The 20297-nt window shown below is 42.4% G+C and overlaps 1 protein-coding gene across 1 annotated transcript; it reads left to right on the top strand.

The window, feature by feature from the left end:
- Positions 1-302: 302 nt before the first annotated feature.
- On the top strand, positions 303-20297 carry tshr (thyroid stimulating hormone receptor). Its single transcript, XM_071531087.1, has 10 exons — positions 303-472; positions 7092-7163; positions 8347-8421; positions 10444-10518; positions 11358-11432; positions 12089-12166; positions 14212-14280; positions 15556-15633; positions 18037-18225; positions 18836-20297. The coding sequence occupies exons 1-10, from the start codon at positions 303-305 to the stop codon at positions 20295-20297; spliced, it is 2343 nt and encodes a 780-aa protein (XP_071387188.1).

The following is a 20297-nucleotide window of genomic DNA, read 5'->3' as shown; positions in this document are numbered from 1 at the left end:
TCAAGGAGGACAGCAAGACCACCTCCAAACCCCACCACAGAGCCGCAGCTGCTCGTCCCACAGCATCCCACCTTCACAGCAAAGAAGAAGCTTCCTGAGGCCCATAAAGAAAACTTAAAGCAATAACACTTCAGTGCAGTTCCTCTGTCTTTACCTGAGAATTACAATACAAAAGCAAAAACAAAACAAAAAAAACATACACACATATTTGATAGTGTGGACAGCAAGAGGACTTTCAGGAAAACAGGAGCGAAACTGGAGGATATTTTTGGACGGAGACTGACAGCGAGCAAACCTCCAGCATGCAAGTGATAACATGCGCGTTGTTTACTCTCGTCAGTTTGCCTATCAGCGCGGTGTCGGAGCCTGACTCTTGCCCCTCGGTCTGCGACTGCTCTGAGTGGAAGGCTTACACCATCTCCTGCTTTGACATTGACACTCTCCCCAGATTTCCCGCAAGCACGGAGATACTGTAAGTACAATACTGCAAAAGACAAAATGTCTAAGAGTCATTCTGCTGTTTTTCATGCATTTTGAATGTATTGTGCTCACATACCCTAAGGCAAAATCACTACTATATTCCTATAATATTCCCATAGGAACTTTAAGTGTGTCTGTGGTGATGAGTAGTTACTGTAGGCTACTTTAGGGCATTATTTTACCTCCTGTGGTATCACCAATATATTCCTATAATATTCCTAATGTGACGTATAGTTTTGCTATCTGTATAGTATCCTAAAATTTTTTATAGGATTGGTAACGTTATTTTTCGTAAGGGTATAGCTTATTATTATACAGATATTAGAATAAACAATCTGCGATGACTGTATAATAATTGGTACTAAGCAATATTCTATTAAAACTAATAATTAGAATAGAGAGTTTAACCCTTTAAAGATTACGTAGGCTATTTTAATAAGGTAAATTCATAGTAAACAACAGTTAAGTAGACTGTAACATTGATGTAAGTTATAGTAAGATATGGTCTTGTAAGGAAAAAAGAAAAAAAAATCTTTAGTATATTGGTGGTTGTTTGCGTTATAATGGTCACCGACTGTAGGTCATAGTTTACCATGTTTTTATTTACCACTACAGTATTGATTAGAATGCAATAGTATCCCCTAGCCTTCATGTCATTGTTTACCACTAAGTTGGAGGTCTTCTGCTGTCAAGGTTTGTTAAGTTTGAAAAGAAAACGTATAAGAGAGACAGAGAGAGAGAGAGAGAGAGAGAGAGAAGAGAGAGAGAGAGAGAGAGAGAGAGAGAGAGAGAGAGAGGGAAATCCAGAACACAGATCTGTAGCTCAGTGGGCTTTACTAAGGGTTGCAGGATATTGATACTGCTCAGGCTCCTGTCTGCAGAGCATCCACACTCCAAGTGTATGGACAGGAGACAATTTGGAATAAAAAGTGGGACGCACTTTAGTACCTATACTTAAACTTAGTGCACAACACACCTTATTAGCCCTACAATTTAGGACAAATGTGTGGGGAAAAACAATAAACTCACTTCCTCACCTCACATTCATACTCACATTCAGTTTTAACAGTTTGTCCTTTGTATGCAGAGCATGTCCAATTGTTTCCCTGGGTTGCAGAGGTCACATACAGCCCCCCGCCCCCACTGCCCCCACCCTCATACACACACACACACACACCAGCATCTCCCACTTCTGCACTAACTACCATAGCACAACTGCTCGTACCCACTGCGTTTCAGCTTCTTGTTGCTATACCAAACACACAATAATTTGGAAGAATAAGCCATGTACCAATAAACCTTGCAAACATCATTGCACAACTACTACGTCTCAAGAGCAGGCGCCAATTCTAGTTCATGTCTGTGTTATCAGTAGATGATTAAACCAATAGAATTTGGCACCCCAAACAACAGCTAATCTGTATGGATCTGCTGTCTCTGTCTCTCACACTGGGACCCCAAGGAACCACTCAAGGATGTGGGGAGCAGACATGATGTAATATGCCAGGGTCACTCCAAGAGACCTCTGTAAATGCAGTGGGGCTTTTACACTTGCTAAATTGCTCAACTGTTGGGTAAAAGTTATGCAATACAGAGCGACCAGTTTGCCATGGCCTTGAGAGGTGGAAACACATGCCTTTCAGGAGGACTCAAAGGCAGATGTGGAAACACAGAATGGGAATAGATAGAAAGGGTATCCCGTTTAAATCAACATGCCTGAATGATGATTTTGGCACTGTTAAGATGGCACCCATAGAACTTTTGGTGATGTTGTCATGGAAACAACCAAGTTGGTAAACTGCATGAGATAAAAATAGGTCTTATTATGGCAAATGGTATATTTACAATGAACATTCATTTGTCAGTTTTGTCAAATATTCCAATGTGATATTTATACACTGTCCACATTAGACAGCAAGAAATGCCCTATGTATTACATTATACTGTATATGTAAACACAGACGTGTGAAGCTATGTATTACATTTTCCTTGCCATTGATTAAAGCCAGAGGATGGGAGTGTGTTTACAGAAGAAGGGTGACAAAAAAGACATTAAGAAGACAAAGGGAGAAAGAACTGAGTCTTGGCTTAGCTCATACAGGCTCAGTCATATCTAGGGACCTTATTGAGCAATGCATTCCCTTTGGTGATTATAGGTTTTATGGGACAAATGAGAGAAACAGTGCTACACCCAGTGTTGTTATCCCCAGTCATAAACAAAAGTGTGAATCAGTGACATTTTGCTCTCAACACTTAGCCCATCAAACTTTGGGTATGACAATATTTTCTTCTTTTTGCTCTTCCTGGTTGACAATACCAGATACTTACTAAATGCTTAAAATGTTGCATGAAGGTGGATACTTTGTCGTCATACAATTCCTGCTCAATGAAAACCAAAACAAAATTACTATTTCACTTGCATTTTTGTTAAAATGGATACATTGATAAGATGCATACTTAAAGGGAAGTCATATAGGTGTATGTCGGGTGAGATTCATCCCAAATGATCCCACTGATATTGATTTTGACATGGCTAACCCCTTTCCCTGGTTGCTCACACAAAATTCCTCGAAGGCACTGATGTAGGGCGCACTCACCGCTCAGACTGTGGAAAAGGTTCAGCACTATGTTGTGATAATCCCCATTCTCTTCCAGTTTGGTTGGAACATCCCTCCACTTTTCAGTCCTCCACCAATCCCCCCCCCCCCCTTACCCCCCACCCCCCAAACCCCAAACACCACTTTGCATCGCCTCCCACAGCACCCATCACATGAAATTATCCCCAATCAGTGCTCCAATTCACATGTCCCCGTGCCCAGACGTCCCCACGATGCCCTCACATTCCTGCCCAAAGTTTATCCAGCCCCTCCAGGACGAAAGAAAGACATGAAAGCATGCCACCAAGCACTGGCCCTGATAAAAATATCTCCAAAATAAGCCCAAAATAGACTGTGGCTAGCCAACCTATGTATTGGACTGGAATGTTCTAGCAGATGAGGCGTGAGGAAGTTCGACTGTGCTGTACACACACAGAGGGATGAGTGACCCTGCTGCAGGGTCAGACCAATTGGGCTGAACCCCGCTGATTTAGGCCGGTCCTGGTCGTCAGCCCATTGGTGCTATTGGCTCTGTGTCTCCTGGTTATCTTTTCTCCCTGTTTGTTTGTCTGTCTGTGTGTCACCAGGATAATTCAAAAATAGATTTCCATGAAATTTCTTGGACAGATAAGCCTTTGACCAAGGACGACTTAATTACATTTTAGTGGTGATCCAGATCTGGGACTTCCGCCATTATACAATTATCCTTTTTTTAGCCATAACGATAAAGCTAACAGAGATAGAGACTTGATTCCAAATCCTGACGGTTGTTTGCAGGCTCAAGAAATCAGTTTAACTTCAAATGTAAGTGAGAGGGATGATGTAACAGCAAGTTGGAGAATTGTTCAGCGTGTGCATTCTCCGAGTGCTTTCTAGTTACTTCTTTGTATCAAAGTATCTCTATCGTGGACCGATGGTATGAAGCTGTCTGCAGTGATTCTGTCTTCAACCTGAGAATTTGGTTAAAATTTATTGTGTAGAGGAAAACGTCCAACAAATTCTATTCCAAAAAACAAAAGGGTGAATGCAAAGCAGACGTGTGCGTGTGGGTGGGTTGGGCGGTGGGTGAGTGTAAGTTCACGTGTGCATACTCAGAACTTGGAGTCTTTGTGTGTGGTGTGTGTGTGTGTATGTGTGTGTGTGTTCTTGCGCAGGTTGCTCCATGTGTCGCTGAGAGGCAGAGCGGTGGAAAGGAAAGCACAGACACTCTTAAAAGCTGTGTAGCGTGACTCCTGGCTGCGTCTGGATGATGCATTCAAATACAATATTTACCTTTTACAGCACATTTCTCAAACACCCAGAGAGAGAGAGAGTTCCATTTGAGAATAATTATAAGAGGAAAAAAGACTTCAAGAGCAAGGGGGGAAAAAAACACAATAGTTCCAGTCTTTCGAAAACTTCTGAATTTTTGGATTGGAGGTAAACCATGAGATAACTCGTTGGAGTCAGGTATTCGTTGTCACCGAACCTCTCATCAGCTTAAACCAGGGATGAAACTCACCAATTAAGAGTGAAATCCCAATGCTATTTCCTGAATGGTCACAGATGAGCACTGGGATTAATTGTGAAATTAGAGGTGGGACACTGAACTTGATGAGCTCTAGCTGAGATTAGTGGAAATACTGACAGTTTCCCAGCTAATACTTTGTACCGATGGATCGTGCAATGGAAATGGTTACAATTACTAAACGTTCTTTAATAATTAGATCATGTGTTTTATGAGACAACACATTGGGGCTGCAGTCAGTGCAATCTTTTATTAAACTCAAAATAAAATTTAAAAAGCATCCTAACCACCTCCTTTTTCTTCTTATACCAACACAGGACAGTAGAGCAGTACAGAAAAATTAAGTTAAAAAAAACAACTCTATAGTACATATCCAATATCCATACATATCCAATTTTGATTGAGAACATATTTGAACAGATTTTAAGGGAGACAACTTCTCCATGAGAGGGCTTCAGATTGAGTTACACTGAAGAAAGTGCAGGTTGGGATGAACAGCTTTTTTTTTTTTTTTTTTCTTACTGAGAGAGAATATGCAACTGACCTTTTCCACCAGTCACCACAAGCTGTTACACATCAAAATAAGAGAAAACCCATAGTAAGCGCAGCTATGTTGTCAGTCCTTTGTTGACACCATTCTGAATTACGTGGCTTCTCCCCACTTCAAACTCAATTTCTGACCTGTTTGTTTTCCTCGGTTTTCTATCCAAAATTACAAATCGGGGGAGTAATTTTCCCCCTAAGCCTGTAAGATGGGTTCGTCGGGCGTCCTCTGCGCTCCCAGGGAAAACGCATGCTGGTTATTTGGGTTTGAGCGGTGCAGTGAAACGGCACGGGCTGACAGGGGTGTTGGTGTCGGGGTCTGCTCTGTGTCCCTGTGTTTGTTTGGGTTTGTCAGAACGTGTGCAGGGTGCTGTGCTCCCGCTCCTGCTGACTAGCCCCCCATGCAAGCGTGATCCAGATCCATGCGCCAGATCTCAGCCTCTGAATTAGTCTATTGTTCCCCTAATGAACCAAAGGTGCATAAAGATGGCGGCCTTGTGCTTTGAGGTCATTTTTCATACCTGTCCCAGAGAACAAAGCCTCCAAACGGCCTCATGCACTTTTGCCAGTTCAGGCAGAGTGAGGTGGAACAAGCTGAATGTGTATCCTACAGTGGGGCGGGTCTGGAAGACAAAATGACATCAACCCATGTGGCTACCATCTTAATGCTCCATTATTCTGTTTACGACTCCCTCCTCTGCAATAAAATCTGCATCCATCATCGTGATCCTCATGAAGACAATAGGACAGATGACAGTGAGTGAAGTAATGTGGTTTCACTGTTTAGATTGTGCCAGAGATTCAAACACCCACAGTGCTGTTGAAGCTGCAGTTTCTTGTTTTTCATAGAGAAGAGAAAGCCTCCAAATGAGGTGGTGGATTTGTCATTTTTCAACAAAAGATGTTTACTTTTCAGAATTGATCTGCCTGACTATGTATGAACGGCAAAACAATTTCTCTACCTTTCATTGGAAGACTTTCATAGCAAGCTTAATAGCAGGAGTTTGCATTATTAAATATAGGAATATAGATCATTGCTAGTGAATGAAATTTATCATAAAAACTGCCAGTTCTGAACCCTCCCTCCACATCTCCTTAAGCTGTGGGGTTGAAAACTTTTCTCTGTCCTCCCAAATTTTCAATTTTATTTTTGGTTTTTCTCACAGCTCAAGTCTTACTTTCATAGCATAGCCATGTAGGTTTGGCTACCAGTTTTTCCAGAATAATTTGGAAGTCCATTTTAACCTCTGCGCAAAACCTCTGCCCCGAACCACTTTTTGAGAAACATTGTCCTAAACAGACCCAGACATTGTTTGGTTTGGCAGCCAGCTCATGTCCAGTCGGGTCCAAGGCTTTGTTTTTTCCTATGTTCCTAGAAAGGGGGCGGGGGGGTAGTTACACCAGTTGCTTCAAAGAAACCTTTCATCCAATTTTAGAGAAAAGTTGAAACACAATTTATCCATGTTGGACTATTGTCTAATCTGTTTCACAGACTTTCACAGCAAGCCTAATCACAACAGTTTGACATCTCTCTCTCTCTCTCTCTCTCTCTCTCTCTCGCTCTCTCTCTCTCTCTCTCTCTCTCTCTCTCACTCTCTCTCTCTCACTCTCTCTCCCGCTCTCTTGAATTAGAAAGTTTCAAAGCAATAGGAAGTAAAGAATATGGTTCTTTATATGAAATCCATATCAGTTCATATCTTTGGTCATCTACATTTTGGAAGATTAATCAAATTGAATATACAGGGAGTCTTGAGTATTTCTTCAGTGGCATGTTGACTATCACTGTGCTCAGATGTTCGTCAGCGATTTAAAACGTTTTCAGAGCGAAAAAAAGGAACAACACTATCTTCTTTACAACAAAAATTTACAGTCACACTGAACAGAAGATACAATCTTGTCCCTTTTTTTCTGAATGTGAAATGTGTTTGTGATAACTAAAATATGAATCTGTTTCCTTTGACCAGATGGCTTCTGGAGACCCGTCTGTCTTCTGTGCCAGGAGATGCTTTTGCCTACATGGTCAACATCTCAAGGATGTGAGTGGCGAATCAATTCAATGAAATCACTACATTCACCGCTCATCCATTTCTCATTCGCTTCTATTCCAACACGAACCCTTCAAACTCGCTCTCATCCACCTGTTGTCTTTCAACTGCTTTGCTTCCCTTAAAAAATGGGAAAATATCCCAGATCCAAACTGCCCACCCTTCCCCTTTTGTGTCCCACCCAAGCAGATGATATGCTCTCTGTTTAGTATCACTGCTGCCTCCTAATCACAGTTGGAAGCGCTAATGCGTTCCTAGAACAGGAATGTTGGTCCTCCGACCGCAGAAGGGCCTGGGCACCGGCTAGGTATTTCAGCAGAGCCTTTTGGGTGTGTGGTGATTTGTAGACTCCCGTTAGAGGTGGAGGCTCAGTGTAGAGGTAAAATATACACTCCAGCCTTGATCCTCTGGTCTGTGAGCCCGACGTCTGCGTCCAAGTCATGCGTGAAAAGGAGACAGGGGTGGATGAGAGGTTTTCTGTCAGCCTAAAACAGCCGCAAGTGCTCACATCCAATGTTTCCATTGCCCTCCCTGTTCACTATCCAGCTGAAATGATAGACTACCATGAGAGAAACCCAATAAAATGTCACTTGCTGCATGTCATAGATTCTTAGACTTGCAGTAGTTATTTTTAGGAACATTGAAGTATCTAGGAACATTGAAGTATCTATTAGTTGTTTGTTTCAGTAAGTGCCTAGTAATGACTGAGTAAATAGTATATATAAGTAAATTTTTCTCTAGTAAACTTTACACAAAGAGGAGATTAATTGCCATTTCTTTATGTAGATTCAGTACTAAAGCCATGGTTTATTTTATGAGCAATTAGGAACATAGTTGTTACCAAGTAATAACAAATGAAAGCAGAGTGACTGATGACTAGGTAATGTATATGTGGGGTGCATACCTGTAAAATTACCCATGGCTTTACAAGCTTTAGCTAAGGTGGGCTGATATATTCAGCGGAGAGAGAGTTTCAGGCTTTAGGATCATTTTTTTTTTTAACCACACAGTTAAACTCATTTCTGAAAACATGTCTTGTGTTTTGCCTTCAGGTACGCTGGCACACCGCCTCCGCTTCCTTAAATGTCACATGGTTTGACAAAAGTCATTATTTTGTTATTACAAAGACGACTTGCATATTAGATCTGGTGTAAGCTTTGTTTATTCCTTTTAGATATATATCAGTGGACGTGATGCTGGAGAGGCTGGAGAGGCACTCGTTCTACAGCCTGAGGAAAATCACCCACATGTGAGTAGCTAAAGAAAAGGGCATGCACTTTATTGATCTTTATTGATTGAGCTGTTCCATTTTGCTCTCTGGAGAGAAAAATACTCAATTTTGAACCTTGCCGGCAGCAAAAGGAAGCAACTGGAAGAAACACATTAGAAAGTGATTTATTTTACAGCTGAAACGCACACTGAATATTTCTCCTCGTCAAAGTGTTTTGCCTCACTAGCAATTCATAAGATTAAAAAAATAATCCTTTTGTGGGCCACTTCAGCTGAACATGCCAGCTAGATAAGATAAAATTCTATGAAAACAACTCAGGAAAACACTAAGTGTATTTGGTCCATTATTACTGAGCCTGGTCTAAATAAACACCCATAATAAACAGTCATAATAACCATGTTAGAGCGGAGGGGCTAAACAACAGCCAATATGTGGCTTCCCTCCTCTTCCTCTTCATGCTCCAGCTGTTGTTGAAGCAGCTCAGGGGAAAAAGTCTAGCAAGCTGCACTATATTCTCAATTATGGGATAGAGATTTATGACTGAGTTGCTGGGCGGACCACACATTTTTCAGCAGAACAGCTCCAAGTACTTCATATACCGCTGCAAGGTTTCCTTTCTCTGATAGCTATTTGTCCCTAGTTACGGCATCCTGTAACACAGCATTGTGTGTGTGTGTGTGTGTGTGTTTGTGTGTGTGTGTGTGTGGGTGTGTACATATTTTGTTTTCCGTTATTCCGTTATTATCCGTCATTTACTGTGTTAAAATTTGGGAGTGTGAAGCCCTTTGAGACTGTAACTGTGATTAAGGGCAACTTGACTTTACGTATATACTGTATGCATATCATTTGATCTTAGTTACCTTTCCTTCTATTGTTTTTGCTTATTAATGCCCTAATTCCAGATATCAAATTATAGACACAGATAATAACTGAAACCACTAGCAGAGGGTTGTACCTGTTTTTTGTCTGGGGTTGTGTTTTGGATCTCTGGGGTCTATTTACCACTGATTGGTGTGGTGAAGTGCCATACCTCAGATAATAGCATCTCTCTCAGGTTTCCTTCAGGGGTCAGACACAAATTAATGCTGCGCTTCCTGTCGGCTTCTTGCGGCCGACAGCAGCTGTGGATCTAGAGTGCTGCAGGACTGAGGTTGGAGCTGGGACCTCAGAGTCGGGTGAAGCTGGTATAGCGACACCGTCATGTGAAAACACCAGTTTGCAGAACCAAATGTCGTAAAAACATTGCTGTAAATGGGTCAAAAATGCAATCTAACCTATTACATTATCGCTTGCTACAGGGTGTCGATGGGAAAATTAGCCTGTTTTTCTAAATTCGTGCAAAGCTGACATTCTGGACAGGAGGTTTTTATACAACAGCACTTACAGGATGATTAAATGCACACACTCACACACTTCCATTGACCTCAACCTGTCCGTCTGCTCAGCTGCTGAGTGTGGTTTGCCGGGTGTGTGAAGACGGGCCAGGACACACGCTCCGGAGCAGCACATGGGTTATGAAAGCAGAGAGAGGTGGACAGGCCGGGCCAGGCCGGACCAGAGTAAACACACTAATGAAACATTAATTGGACTCTACTTCCGGTCTTGGCTGTGCGGCTGCGAGAGTTTCCCCTCTCTTGCGTACCGGCGTGCACCTTGCCCTGTCCTGCCAGCAGGTTTCAAGACCATGCAGTGTGTGTTTGTCAATGTGTGTGTGCAAATATCTCTGTATGTATTTCATACTGGCTGCAACGCACGCCTCTGACCTTCAGCAAACATGAATGGGAGCCCTTATTGTGTGTGTGTGTGTGTGTGTGTGTGTGTGTGTGTGTGTATTAATAAATCAAACTCATGTATCTTTCAATAAATATTAACTGAATCCTCTGCCCATGATTCAACAGTGTTATTGAAGTTATCACTCTGCAACAGTTACTCTTGCTTTCAGTTAGGCTGCATCACATTATAGCTATTCATGAATGGATTTAGCTTGAAATGTGTTTACAGTACATCTCTTTGTTTGTTTATTTGTTGTTGTTTTTTCAGAGACATACGGAATGCAAAGAGTCTGAACTACATCGATCCAGAAGCCTTTAAGAATCTCCCAAACCTCGAATACCTGTGAGCATTTTTCATAACTATTATTCCTTAAAAGATAATCATACCTCTTTTATACTACTCTATAAATTTTTGCATATTTGTTTTTTAGACTCCTTTTCTTGGCATCAAATCCTGCATACTGACAATAATACTTCAACCCAAACACAAACAGATGTAACCGGTATTTACAATGTTTGGCTCTGACAATAACTTAGTCATTATCTATTCATCACAGACTGAATCATTTGAGCTTGATGCTGTGGTATGGGCTGACGACATAAAAGTCACTACACACTCAAACCAATTGCTCCAGCTGAAAATCAACGTATTTGGCTTGAGTGAAAGATGTCAGTAAAGTAATAATAATAATATAAAGTCTTGACTCTGCCTGTATAATTAACTAACTATTTGGTGGAAAATTATAGGTTGTTGTTTTCCTCCAGTAGTTCAGAATTGGGTACTTTGTATAGCCTGATGTCACCATCACTTAAATCTCTTCTATGAAGCTCCAGCCAAGTGACCAGCCAAAATGTGACAGTACGGTGACCCTTTAACAGTAGCCTGATTGGAGTTTCTTTACTAAATACATCACTCAATTAAATTCAATTGAGATAGTTTTTGCACATAACTTTGCAGTCCACTGTCCAAGAAGCCCAAGAACTCTTAAACTAGATGAATTAAAGCGTGAGGCAGATCTTTGGAGCCGCTGTTTATAATGGCAAATGTCACCATATTTTTGCATTAGAATGTGTCATCCCATCTAATTTCGCAGCAGTTTATTACTAAGGAAATCCTGTGCATAGCGTCCGTAGTCTCTGCTATGTCTGTGCCGTGACTGTTTCTATCTCGGTGTCATTCAGGGGGATTTTCAATACCGGCTTGACCGTCTTCCCTGACCTGAGCAACATCCACTCTAATGACATGAACTTCATGCTGTAAGTTGCTGTAACTTTATAACTTTTAGAAGGAGCGCGCTAATCAATATTCATACTACTTAAAGGTGCTATGTATAGTATTTAAACATTAATAAATCATTACCCTATGCTAACCCTATAACCCACAACAAGGTTTATGGGAAATGTGGTCTTAATTATGATAAACACTAACAATACAACTGGTGTGAGATAAAGGCGACAAATCCTCTCGACTCGACCATGGTCTCATTTGATTATGGTATACCAACATATCACAATTAATTTGACATGTTATATTAATGTTTGAAAATGCTAAATGTATCACCTTTAACATATATACTGTATATGCGTGTGTGTGTGTGTGTGTGTGTGTGTGTGTGTGTGTGTATATTTGTGTCTATTTCTGTCTGCCTCTCCATGTGTGTCTGTGCGCATGTCCGTGTGAAATGAACAGCAGTCATAGAGACATCTTCACATCTCTGTATACTATAGGGTGATACACTCTGTATCACCCTCTTAGACAGCAACTTTTTCCAATTTAATTTTCCTTCCCAGCCATAGCACTTGAGAGAACATTCATCAGCACTGCATTCCTCTCTTCGCCACTTCCCAGTGAAGTGTCTGTATTATGTGCAACACCACTTCATTTCCTCTCTATCTCGTCTCTTCCTTTGCAGGGAAATCGCTGATCACCCCCACATCACCGAGATCCCGGCCAACTCATTCCGCGGTATCACCAACGATCTGCTGTCAGTGTAAGATATGCGCACAAGCGAAAGCAACCGCACGCATGCACTCGAGCAGGCATGCACATACACATATGCATGCATACATGTACAAACAAATAAACATGCACACACCCACACAAAATGCAGGTGCATGCACATACACACACATTTGTATTACTGTACTTGAGAATCATTAGCCTTGAGCCTTAATTTGGTTTTGTCAGAGTTTCTCTGTTTTATCGTTATTTCATTAAGTGACTGTTTTCATATCAGTGTGCAGAAAGCTCTCATTGGACCAGATAATATTTCAGGCTCTTTGATTGGATTAGCAAGACTAGATTGCGTTTGTGTCACATAAACATAGGATGTAGACAAAACTTTTCACCAGTCGCTTGTGATTAACGTTACACTTACTGTCAATCACCTGAAACCCTCCAGAAGAAATAAAAGTCTCTGCCAGTGAATAATCCCTCAAAAATAATGTCGCCTCACAAACTTTATTATCATATACATGTCTGTTTGTTTGCTGGGATAGCAGTTAATTTCAAGCTAGGTTTGACACTGTGAAGTCTGATGTTTTAAAAATGATGAAAAATAAGTAAAAAATTTAATTACCTATGGCATGAATTGTAAAAGGATTGGGGGAAATGTAAACTAGACGTAGACAGTAGTAAACAGGCTATAACTGTAAGGGTCACCGATATTCTCCTTTAACCATAAACAAAAGTCCTAACCCTAAAATAGCCCCTCGAAGAATTGGGGACCGTCCAAAATGACCTCACATCGCAAAAATGTCCTCACTGCAAATGTCTAAAACTCAAAACACTTGGATCTCACAAGGTTAGCAAAATAAGTTCACACACACACACACACTTAGGACCCAACAAGCAAACACATTCAAGTGGTTAGGTTTGGGAGCGAGGGAGGAGGCGTTGCAATTTTAATACACAGAACAGTATGTTACAGAAAATGTTGTGGTTCTAACCGCAGAATTGCACAGACAGACAAAATGCCACCATAGAATGTGCGATAAGTGGGTCCCACTTATCACTGATATTACTCTTAGTGTTGGAAAAAAATGTACAGAAACTGATGAAGGATTAACATATGGAAATAATTTTTAGATGGGGGGGATTTCCCCTTTAAAGTCAGTATCAGGTTATTAAACTTAAAAACCGATATTCTACTCATTGCTATTTTTGTGATGTTATGTTGTGAGCTGGAATTATAAGGTTCTATCTGGGTAGAGTGCAGTTCTGAGATATTGAGCATGACATTTTTGACATTCCAACTGTTATGTAATGAAATCTTTTTTGTTCAACAAGGCCTAGACCCTGATGGTACTTTGAATGCAATATATCAAAATCCTAGGATAATTAGAGATATAATTAGAGATAGTCACTCTGGGTTTGGTTATGAGGTTCTGTCTCACTGTTTACAATGAAGTAACCTAAGTTTCAATGGGATGAAACTGGATTAATATGATTTAATGGTAAAATTTTGGTATGATTTTGGCATCGTGAATTGTATTTACACTCCTTAAAATCCTAACCCTTGTTCTATATTATGAGCTGCAGTGACAGCAATAATGTCAGTTTCCAAACAAGAAATTTCACTTTATGAACAGATTTCACTTGAAAAAGTTATTTCATCATTGCACAGGACCTGTTTTCGATACTGAAATATTAACACAATTTATAACATCTATATCAATTCAGTGATTTTCTTACCAGAATTCACAGCATGTGATCGTGTGAAATTTGTGAAAATGACATTTTCACCTGTGAATTGTCTCTTTGCACATTAAATTAAGTTTTCACATGTGAAACAAATAGCATATCTAATGGCAGGTAAATAAGGTAATAAATAAATGAAAAAAAAAAAATCACTGTATGAAAACCAAACCTGTGTCGAAAATTCATGTGGGTTTTCACATGTGACTTTTTTGTAAGGGAAGCAACATTCAAAGATTAAGAATATGTGAATAACTCAATTTTGATTTAAAAAATAGTCACATTGAACCTTATAATTCCAAGATGACGATCTGTAAACTTATCATTCTTTTATTCCAGGATGCTGTATGGAAACGGCTTCACAGAAATCCAACATCATGCCTTTAATGGGACCAAGCTGGATCAAGTGTACGTTCACTGTATTTCTGTTATGTGAATTCAGTGCTTTGTAAAAATGCAGCACCTCCTTAACCATCCTGTTTCATTAATTTGATGGCTGTTGAACAAATTGGTACTGACCCATAACAATTACAGCCAGAGTAAAACCACACATTGATTAATCCCAGCAGTGTGATAGTGTTGTTGCGTTTGTATTAAGTTCAAGGGTTTGTATTATTCACTTGATGAGCTTTCACAATTTGAACAGTTTTTTTTTTTACAAAAGCCAATTCTGGAGACACAGTAGTTTTATTATAGCTGGAGCGATATCTTTCACTCAGTTTAGAGGCCTTACATTTCTCAAAAAATTAGGTTGCTCAGTATTTTGCCTGGATTAAACCATTTCTGACATCTGGCATGTGTATTCCCTTACTCAAAATTGCACTACAAACGCAGAGGGACCACAGTTGGGTCTCCACTGGCCTTCTCAAATGTACTTATAGAGGGCCGAACCCGCGCTCTTGATTAGCGAGCTGGAGTTCTCATGGGAAAATATGTTTCCAAAAGTGGGTATCGGGAAGTCTGCATTAAGAGCCACCCTGTCCCATACGCTCATAGACACTAGGAGCTAAAACTAGGTCAGACTTGAAGAAATCGATTTCACCTCTGTATACCGAGAAGCCTCACATGGATGAATAAAGATTAAATGAAAGGGGAACAGGTAACCATTTGCTTCCTTTTCCCTCTTTTGTTGCAACATGTTTTTCTTCTCTGCTTGTCACCCCCTCCCCCCGGTCCCAAAGCCTCGATAGTCAGGATATGAGATATTAATGATATTAATCCAAGCCCTCCTCTCCTCTTTTACAACTCCTCCACACGGCCCAGGTCCTTATGAGAGCCTAATTAAGCCGTTGGTCAGTGACTGGAGTGAGTCTTACCACACGGGTGTTTGTGTTGGCGCCGGACGTGCTCTGAGGGGAGAACTGATCCCAGCGCAGCCCGACCAAGACAAACACGCCCCTCACAGGTCTATTATCCTTATTAGATTTAAGGGATTCTGGGGGATGTGTAGTGAGGGCGCAGCAGTGTTTTAAGAGTACTCCATCCCATCCTACAGTGTCTAATTTGAATCAACAACGTGAATAAGACCTTTTCCTTTCATGTTTCACCCCTGAAATGAGAGAAAATAAACACAGTGATGAGGCTTGGGAAAATATTATACCATGCCTCAGCTCTGTCAGTCTGATTGAAATGTGAAGTATAACTTTTCCCTTAATAAACTTAAATGTGTGCTTTCCTGTCCAGCTCCCTTCACAGAAATAAGTATTTGACCAAGATGGATGAAAGGACTTTTGCGGGCACCATCAGCGGCCCCATTGCTCTGTAAGTATCTGAACAGGGCGAAGGTTTGAACCACTCTGATCAACTCGGATGGTACCTGTACACACATTTCTTCCTACACGATATCTTTCAGTCTTGAGCTTTGATATCTCCTGAAAAGAAAGCAAACTATCAGGACCAGAAAGGTGAGCCACAGTATTTTAAATTCTGTCAGTTAAATGGATTTGCGTGCAATGGCATTTTTGTTATCCTGCTTTAGGAGCTCTCGTTTTTCTGGTATTAGTGTGTAATTAGGTAGAAATAAAAGTTGACGCCAAATTTGACAGCCAGTTCTGTTGCCTATTGGTGGAATATTTACTGGTGACATTGTTGGATTTACACCCTGAGAGAGACAAACCTGTGATAATAGAGGGAAAATTAAGTCTATATCTTTCTTGCAGAATTAGAAACTTCTGGTTGAACGTAGCCTACACTACATTTTTTCCAGCACCTGGAATTTCAAGAATTATCACTGCAATTACCGTTATGGTATGGCCCTTTATATACATTGTATGTATCAATAAATAATAGGCCTAGTTTGGTAATTACATTATTCACACCATATCCAGTTAGATTCCAACCATTTCCTCATTCATAATGTGCAGACGGAGTGAGAAACATGTCTGGGAAACACGATAGCATATCATCAAAGGGTGAAAATCGTTCCTCCACAGCTGTGTCTTTGACCAAGAAATCAGACACGGATTGTGTGCGAGCGTGAGAGGGGGAAACTTCCGAGTTCTCTCTGATACTGTCGTCCTTTTTTTTGCCCTCCTGAAGCTGAATATCCCTCTCCCGTTTCTGAGGTGTTTGATGCCAGAACCTTTACCACGGCTATCTGGTTGCAGTTGTAGCTCTGGTCAAGCCGTAACTGTCTGGGTAGGTAAATGCGGCCCTTGTGCAGGTCTTCTTCCTCTGTTCCATCGGGGGAACATGTCCTGAGTGAGGTCACCTCCATGAGGTCATGAGCTAAACATCTGGGAATGACAAAATCAGACCGACAGTCATAGGGTCTGCGCTGTTTTTTTTTTTTTTCTACAGCCTTACACAATGTTCCCCATGAGAGGAAAAGAGAGCAGAGGACAGTGAAGTGGGGAGCGCTAATGGGGCTAAAAAAACTATTGAGCACTTAGTAAATGTATTATTAATGTGTTGTTTGGCTTATGTGTCTTATACTTTAATCAAATTATTCAGCCGATAGGAAGACTTAGCGACATGACGGGTTAGGAAACTGAATGAAGTGAAAGAGCACTTGGCCTCTGCTTGACCCCCGGAAAGCGTAGGGAGTGTCCGGTGCCATATGGTATGTACAGATAATGCGATCACACAGGATGTTGGTGAGATTGTCAGTCCTCCGCATGTCTCTGTCCCGATGAGGTCGAGCTGGCTTTGGCATGATGGCCGAGCGCGAGAAATACCACATGTAATTGCTTAAAGATGATGAAGGAATGGAGAGCTCACTGTAGGAAACAGATGGAGCGGTTGTGTTGTTCAATTTGTCCATGGGGCTCTCTGGTCTAATCGTGTCAAGCTCTACTGTAGATTTGCTAACACCAAGTTTGTTCCAAAGTCAGTGCAGGGAGTTAGATATATTATTTATTTGCATGTAATCAACAAAAAGCATAATAATGGGGGTATGCAGATAATCACATATCATCATGCATACCACAGGCATAGCTAGGAATTATGGGCCCTGTGCACAGGTGGTGACTCTGGGCCTCTTCCCCTACTCTCCTCTCATCCCTACTCCACTATTATTCCATCTATGACAAGAAAATCTTTGTTGACCCATCCACAACTCAAACACTCTTTCACACATTCATTCACTGAGCATTTATCAGACACATCCCTAACTGAAATTATGGGTTTTGGGTACTACCCATATAGTGCTAATCGGCTGCCATAACCATACTTTCATCAGTATGGTTATGGCACGCTGTTCCAGTGTGTCTCAGATGGCACAACACAACAGTTGCTGTATCATATTTTTGAGAAGGTTTTATTTGCTTGCAGTTTTGTACTCTCTTTGCACTCTTTTTCAACTCTGAAATCCTGTTTCAAAACCAGAGCAAAGTGACATAATGAAAGTATGAAATATTTATAAATATACACTTCAGGACCCCAAAAGACATTTTAATGTTGGGGACCCTAGCTCCCTCAGCTTGGGGCCCTGGGTAGTCAGTAACCCCGCCACACACACACATCCATCTACCTCATCACTCTTTGTTACTCTTTACCATTAATTTAATTTAAATCCTTAGCAACCCTTTTCAAATCCAACATATTCCTCCATTTGAGATGCAGGGCGATTTTGCTATACTACTTGTATGGATGAACTTAATGTGAAAACACATATTTTTCCCAGCTTTCTGCCTTTAACTCTTTCACTCTGTCTCTCTCTTTCAGAGACGTGTCCCAGACGGGGATCGGCTCCCTGCCGACCACAGGCATGGAGTCTCTACGGGAGCTGGTGGCGCGTAACGCCTGGGCCCTCAAGAAGCTGCCACCCATCAAAACCTTCAAACACCTCACCACCGCCAACCTCACCTACCCAAGCCACTGCTGCGGCTTCAAAAACCTCAAAAAGAAACGAGGGTGAGCTTCAGGAGAGAAAACGCTTCTTGATTTTGTATTCCTCACATGTACTTGAGGGAGCTAGAAAAGTTTCTCTCTTTCGTTTTGAGGTGTCAGAAGAAAACGTGGCTGGCGATGGACTTGAAAGCAATTAGTTTACAGTTTGTAAACAGAGTGTATAAAAGGCAAACAGCTTTCAATGGAATGCTCTCTGTGTATTTCGTATGATTAATGGATGATTTGCCAGTGAATGGGGCAGCTGCACTTATATGGTGTGGATGTTGGCAGGGTTTGAATCAACGCTCTGACGTGTTTACCTATAACTTCTTACACTGCTGCCATAATTACTGTCACTCATTGATGTTATTGTAGGAAGAGGGTTGAGCCAGACTAATAATGACTCTCTCAAAACAGGAATAACTTTTCTTCAACTGGATATATAAATAATTTGATCGTACATTGAGTGCTGGGGAGGATATGCTTTGCAGCGAGGCCTGTCTGTGTATTTTTTCAGTAACTTTGTCTAATTTGGTACAACAATTATATTTTATATACTCAATCTGACTTGCTTGTGTGTGTGTGTGTGTGTGTGTATGCATGTCTGCTTGGCGCATGTGTTTTTATTTTTCAGCTTCTTGGAGTACATCATCTGCAACCTGACTGCTTTCTATGACCAGCATCACAAGCGCTCTGTGGGGCCTCTCCGTGTGCCGTCCCTCCATGGGGACAGCGTGGTCGAAACGGCCCCGGACCAGGAGCCGAACGACGGGTCCCTCAGAGAATCCCAACAAGACTGGAGGAGAGGCGACTTCCACGGCAGCCTCCACTACCACGCCTACTTCGGGGGCCAGCCAGATGAGGATGTGGGTTTCGGGGAGACCCTCAAGAACCCCCAGGAGGACACCAGCCAAGACTTTGACAGCCGTTATGATTATGTGGTGTGCGAGGAGGGAGAGGAGGTGAAGTGCTTACCAGCGCCCGATGAGTTCAATCCTTGCGAGGACATCATGGGGTTTGGCTTTCTGCGAGTGTCCGTGTGGTTTGTGAGCCTGCTGGCTGTCCTGGGGAACGTGGTGGTGCTGCTGGTACTCCTCACCAGCCACTACAAGCTCTCCGTCTCCCGCTTCCTCATGTGCCACCTCGCCTTTGCGGATCTGTGCATGGGGATCTATCTCCTGCTCATCGCCTCCGTAGACCTCCACACGCGGGCCGAGTACTTCAACCACGCCATCGACTGGCAGACGGGCCCCGGCTGCGGACTTGCGGGGTTTTTCACGGTCTTCGCCAGCGAGCTGTCCGTCTACACGCTGACGGTGATCACGCTGGAGAGGTGGTACGCGATCACGTTCGCTATGCGGCTGGATCGCAAGCTGCGTCTGCCCCACGCGGCGGCCGTGATGCTCGGTGGCTGGATCTTCTGCCTCCTCCTGGCCCTGCTCCCGCTGGTCGGGGTGAGCAGCTACCAGAAGGTCAGCATCTGCCTCCCCATGGACACCCAGTCCACAGCGGCTCAGGTCTACATCATTTCGGTGCTGGTGCTCAACATCCTGGCCTTTCTGGTCATCTGCGCCTGCTACTTCAAGATCTACTGCGCGGTGCACAACCCGCACTACCGCTCCGGCTCCAAGGACACCAACATCGCCAAGCGCATGGCTGTCCTGATCTTCACCGACTTCCTGTGCATGGCGCCCATCTCCTTCTACGCCATGTCGGCCGTGCTGGACCGGCCGCTCATCACCGTCTCCAACTCCAAGATTCTGTTGGTGCTCTTCTACCCGCTCAATTCCTGTGCCAACCCGTTCCTCTACGCCATCTTCACCAAGGCCTTCAGGGGGGACGTGTTCATCCTCCTCAGTAAGGTGGGCCTGTGTCAGCGGCGAGCGCAGCTGTTCAGAGGACAGACAGTCTCGTCCAAGGGCAGCAGCGGGACGTGTCAGCTCCGTAGGGACAAGAATAAGGTTAAGAAAGGAGGAGGAGGAGGAAGAGGCCCAGAGGAGGTGCCCATCCACCTGCAGGATTGCTCTGGACATACCTACCACCAAGCAGTCAGCCAGCAGACAAGCCCTGAAGAGAGCCAGAGCCTGGACACGTGA

Source organism: Centroberyx affinis, unplaced genomic scaffold, assembly GCF_046629955.1.
Source record: "Centroberyx affinis isolate AG114_WGS23_722 - 3 ecotype Tasmania unplaced genomic scaffold, CSIRO-AGI_Caff_v1 ptg002030l_1, whole genome shotgun sequence".
Classification (NCBI taxonomy): Eukaryota; Metazoa; Chordata; class Actinopteri; order Beryciformes; family Berycidae; genus Centroberyx; species Centroberyx affinis.
The sequence above is the reverse complement of the archived record's forward strand: the minus strand, read 5'-3'. Positions and strand labels throughout refer to the sequence as shown.

Excerpts from the sequence above, each read along its gene's own strand:
- tshr (XM_071531087.1), top strand. The coding sequence starts at position 303 with ATGCAAGTGATAACATGCGCGTTGTTTACTCTCGTCAGTTTGCCTATC. Across the intron at positions 11,433-12,088 it reads AATGACATGAACTTCATGCT|GGAAATCGCTGATCACCCCC; the intron begins GTAAGTTGCTGT and ends CTTCCTTTGCAG. Across the intron at positions 14,281-15,555 it reads GGGACCAAGCTGGATCAAGT|CTCCCTTCACAGAAATAAGT; the intron begins GTACGTTCACTG and ends TTTCCTGTCCAG.